Raw genomic sequence first — 5381 nt, forward strand, 5'->3', positions numbered from 1 at the left:
TCATACACACTATTTATATATAGTTTTCTTCTTTTTGTCAAAAGTCCACTTAGGCCTATTCAATTACTTCAAAATTTCAGTTGACAAGTCGACCTATCTTCTCTATATTACTATCGTACTAGTATTCTGTGTGTGATTTACTTACAGTTATGGCGCAAGTTACCATAATTCATTTGGTCTTCTTTCTTCTGAAGATCCTCTGTTCCTTTTGTCAAAGTGTACCCAGGCTGATTCAATTACTTTAGAACCATGCATTGATGGAATAGAATTATCCTCCTTATCTTTTTTATACTGTTAGTTTCACTCTAACATATTAAACGTTAGGCCTATCACATCTACGATACTTAACTTCACACAGCTATATTCTCTTTTGCTATTATCTGTCTATTGTTGTCTGTCTGCTGCTTCCGCTTGTCTTATATCTTTATTACATAGTCATCTGGCCACTTTCTATATTCTCAACACCTATTAGTTATTAACAAAACCTTCTACAATCATTTGCTTTTAACTCTTATTATAACAAAACTTAAAAATGATAAAATATTCACTCACAAATATAAATTAATCACTAATATTTAAACCAAACAGTCTTTAATATCATGACAGTAAGTATTTATTGGAAATACATTTTCAGTTTAGGAAAATGTTAACATTATATCTCAAAATGTATTTTCTTACAAATGTTATTGTCAGATTTTGTTTTTGTGGATTCTTATTTGGTAGGTGTCTGTTACTGATTGACAGTAAAGGCAGCGATGAATGAACAGCATGCACTACACTTGTTTCAATATTAACATGTATATTCTGAACTAAATACACACAAATACATCAGCATACACATAAACCTTGACTTGTCCATAGCTTTACCGCAATCTGCTCTCTTTCTGTTCTGCTGGCCCACTTTATACCTTTTGTCCCATCGTCGGATCGTCACCACCCCTTCACTATCAGTTCTCACACGCCACTCTACACTCTCGACAACAACGAATCACAAATGCAAAATACGACATCATAAACTCAACTTAAAAAAATAATATTATTATGATTATATAACACAACAAATCAATAACAGTCTTTTATATCATGAAAGTTGTATTTCTGATATTGTTGAAGTTGTTAATTTTTCATCTGTGGAAAACTGGGACATAACAAATAAAAATAATAAATAATAAAATATCTTAAAACTTTATATGCTGGCTAGCTATACATTTAAGCTATGTGAAAGGTAAATTTGTAAGTTGGCTAACTGGCACATGTAAATTATTTGTGAAATGTAAGCTTGTAAACTGGGTAGCTGTTACATGTAAATTATACATGAAGGGTCATTTTTTAAGTTGGCTAGCTGCCACGTGTAAATTATATGTGAAAGGTAAGTTTGTAAGCTAGCTATTTGCTCATTTAAGCTATGTGAAAGGTATGGTTGTAAGCTAGCTATTTGCTCATTTAAGCTATGTGAAAGGTAAGGTTGTAAGCTGGCTAGCTGCTACATCTAAGCCATAAGTTTGTAAGCTAGTTACCTGCTGCATATAAATAACATGTGGAAGTTTGCAATCTGTTTATCTGCCACACACACTATATCTGAAAAATAAGCTTGTAAATCCAGTTTGAGTTAAGATGGTATTTTTTTTTTAATCTTCTCCATACTCTTTGGATTATTGTTAGCTATAAATACATTTATTTCACTAGCATATATTTTTGGCATAGAAATTAAGATCAAGAAAGATTTCAAATCTAATGTATTTGTGATAAAGTAAAACTTACTGTAATTAAATTCTAAGTTTAGAATCCAAACACGAACTGAGCAAAGAAGTTAGAAAGCTTAGCTTTTTCTGGTATGAATAAGTTGAAAGAAAAATAATTCTGAACATGCACATAAAAACATTTTTTAAGAATACACAATTTGTAGAAAATTAAAGTCTGTGTACTGGACTTGTATGTATGTGTGCCAATGTAATATTTGTATACATCTAACTAGCATACTTTTGTATACACAAGTAAGATTACTACAGTCTGGTAAGAAATATTTCTTGCTGTAACTGAATAAGTTGTATGTTTTCAATAACCAATAACATAATTAGAATTGTTAATCGAGATACATGATACCTTTATGTTATAAATTTGTGTATTAAATTTACTTATTTTTTCTTACTTCATTATTTAATCTTTTATGTATTCATATTAAACATTTTTCATTTTGAATTGACAGGCAGGACAGAGGCAACTATTTTTGAAAAATTGTATCTCAAAGGATGTCAATACTGAACCATTATTATCCAACAAAAAGAAGAAATTGGATCTTACTGTTAAAAGACAAGAACTGTCTTTCTCTGATCATAGAAGATTGGAAGCAGAAAGAAAGCAGGCGATTGAGTTATATCGTCTAATGAAAACTCGTAAATTGTTAAAAACATCGTTTTAGATGATGTCTTAACATTTTCTATAATACTGTGTACATATACAATACTGTATGGTGTCCCTATGGATATTAAAATCATTTTGAACTATGAATTAATGTATTAGAAATACATAATTTAAGTGTTAAGATTTCATAATACAGTAATCAATCATAATTCAAGTTTATAGAGTTTTGATAAGGGATTTTAAGTTTATAACTATCACTGTAGAAGGGATTAAATCATGGTTTTATATGCATGATACTTTAAATATCAATTTTACTGCCCATACAATATCTTATGGAATCTTTCACTCTGTGTTCTGATGCAGTGATTGGCCACTTTATTAACACCTTACTTAATATTAGACTGGATTAGAAAAATGAACTTTTAGGATTTTTGTCAGCAAGAGAATTAAGCTGTGTAGCTTTATACTGAAGGAATATAGGCCATCACTATCGTAAATTCAACCGATACTTAATAGAACTTGCAACTACTGAAGAAGCTAGATAGCAAAAGCCAATTCTAGCATGTTATATCTAACAGGTTTTATGCTTCTAAAGTTCTAAACCAACATAAGCAAATCAAACAACAATCATTAAACTTTAAGAAAACTAAGTAAATCACGTAAACAATAATTTGAAGAGGCATTTCAAAATACATGTATCTAACTTGCATAATCTACATTTAATCACATTGATTAATACACAAAATATTCACTAAATATACAATAAATTGGATGCATTAGGAAAATAACAAATATGATACACTTTCAGGTTATGAAAATTATAGAGATTATGTTCTCAATGAAATAGAAAATATTGGCACATGAATTAAAGTTTGCTTTATATTTGGCAAAATTCAGATTTCTGAATTAGCTTTATATTTTGAATCTTTATTAGAGCAAGTTGGCCAAGTTGTGAGTCATTGATAGGATTAGAACTCAAATAGCCAGTATAGGTTTATCTTCTTTTAATAATTACAGTTTTAAATATAAGTCTATTAATCACAATATAGAAAAAAAATATATTAGCCATAAAAACACTGTAAAAGTGCTAACATAGTGATAATGAAGTATGGTAAACCAAATCAGGAAGTATTATATAACAATGAAGAAATCAGACTGTGATGTAAAAATTTGAAATACATTGAGTAATAGTACAAAATTTTCAAATTTACCATCACTTTGTACAAAAGCTAAAAAAAAAAAAGGTTACAGAAACATATACAAAATTTTAGAAAAAAGAGACCAGTTGTTGATGCATGTCAGCACCACCATCAGGAATCCATTCAAGTATTTATATATGGAGTCTCCAAGGCATATAAAGAAGGATGTCTAGTTAGATTCAAAGTATCTTATATTATGTATAATGATTGTATAAAATTTTCAAAACACTTGTTACAAACTGTTGCAGTTTGCTACAAATGGTTGCATTTTATGTTCACTGACACTCTACAGTCAAATATATAGACTAGCAATGAGATATAGAATTTGCATCATCACTTGCCAGGAATTTCCTTTACATTATGAAAGTCAGTTGTGAAAAGAATGTCTGGAGACATTTAAGCCTATTTACTGTAGTAGATATGTAGATGTTACTTTTGTTATTTTTAATTAACTAGAACAAGTAAACCACTTTTTAAAGAATCTTGACACAATGCATAATAGAACACAAACTTTCATTTTTAGGTATTTTAATAACGAATAATGAAAGAAAATGTGAACATGAGGTGCATTATTAAAACACATTTACAGGTTTTTGTTTTAATTTTGAAAGTTTTACACCAGACAAGATCAAAAGAAAGTTGGTTAAAATATTGATACTTTGTGCATATAAACAAACAGTGTAAGCATATTGCATATTTACTTAAGGAATTAAAAACTTTTAAGTAAAAATATATTTCGTTAAAATGTGTTAATGGCTTCACCCAGAAGTACTTGGATAATGCTTAAGGTATGCAAATAACTAAAATTTGATGTCACAAAAATTGGGAACTGTAATGTTGTCAAACATTCTGGAACTAAGAAATCAACTAACAGATTAATTCATGGGTTTATAAATACATAGCCTTAAGGGTTATATTGAGATCAGAATGTAGATTTCGAACTATTCTCCACTAAAATAATAAAATAAGATGGTGCAGCTGTCTCAGACAAGTTGGTCATAAAACATACATTAGCATAGGTAGTTACAAAGCTTCCAAGTCTTGAATATTGAGTTGGTGCCAGAAAATTGGAAGTTGGTTAGAGTTACTCTCTTTTCAGGAGGTGGGGATGAAACTGTTCTGAGTAATTATAGGCCTATTAGTTACACATGAATGGTGGGAAAGTTTTTGAAAGTCTGATAAAAGTTGTTATGCAAAGTCATTTAACGAAATTTAAAACTTTGTTGGATAATCATCATGGTGTCATTGGGGGAAAATCTTGACTTACTAATATTTTGATGTTCTTTGAAGAGGCTACTGCTTATATAGACGAGAGTATGGGTGTGAATGTAGTGTATCTGGACTTTCAGAAAGCATTTGATAAGATGTCACATAAAAAGCTTGTTAAAAAGTTATCTCTCTAGGTATGGGGAATAGATTGACTCATTGGATAGAAAATTGGCTAGATGGAAAAAAACAGAGGGTTGTTATAAATGTAGTCAAACTGAATTGATGTCACAAGTGGGGTGCCTCAGTGTTCTGTGTTAGTTCCTTTGCTCTTTTTACTTTACACCAGTGACATAGAAGAAGAATGCTAGGAGTGATATAGAATGAAGTCTTGCAAAGAACAGCTCCATCCCAATAAAAATGTGTGAATAGGAAGATGAACTGGTAAAAGAAAAGTGATGTTTACTTCAGGTATCCTACAGAATGAGACAATCATAATCTCTATAGCCTGAGGCAGTTACTTCGTATGTAAAGCCTGAGTAACAGCACCATCCAGAAAAGACTGGATTATAGCAGGTTGATTTCAGTTTTATAGAATAAATTTTGTATACTTTG

General features: G+C 30.1%; 1 protein-coding gene across 1 annotated transcript in view; it reads left to right on the top strand.

Annotated features, from left to right (window-relative positions):
• The window catches only part of LOC106462745 (coiled-coil domain-containing protein 137-like), a 53463-nt gene extending 50955 nt beyond the window's left edge, over positions 1-2508 (top strand). The window contains exon 6 of the mRNA XM_013922696.2: positions 2207-2508. Coding sequence (XP_013778150.1) covers positions 2207-2419 — 213 coding nt within the window. The 3' untranslated portion in view covers positions 2420-2508. The remainder of the gene's footprint in view (positions 1-2206) is intronic.
• Positions 2509-5381: the final 2873 nt, after the last annotated feature.

This window comes from Limulus polyphemus, unplaced genomic scaffold (genome assembly GCF_000517525.1).
Source record: "Limulus polyphemus unplaced genomic scaffold, Limulus_polyphemus-2.1.2 Scaffold1238, whole genome shotgun sequence".
NCBI classification, from domain to species: Eukaryota; Metazoa; Arthropoda; class Merostomata; order Xiphosura; family Limulidae; genus Limulus; species Limulus polyphemus.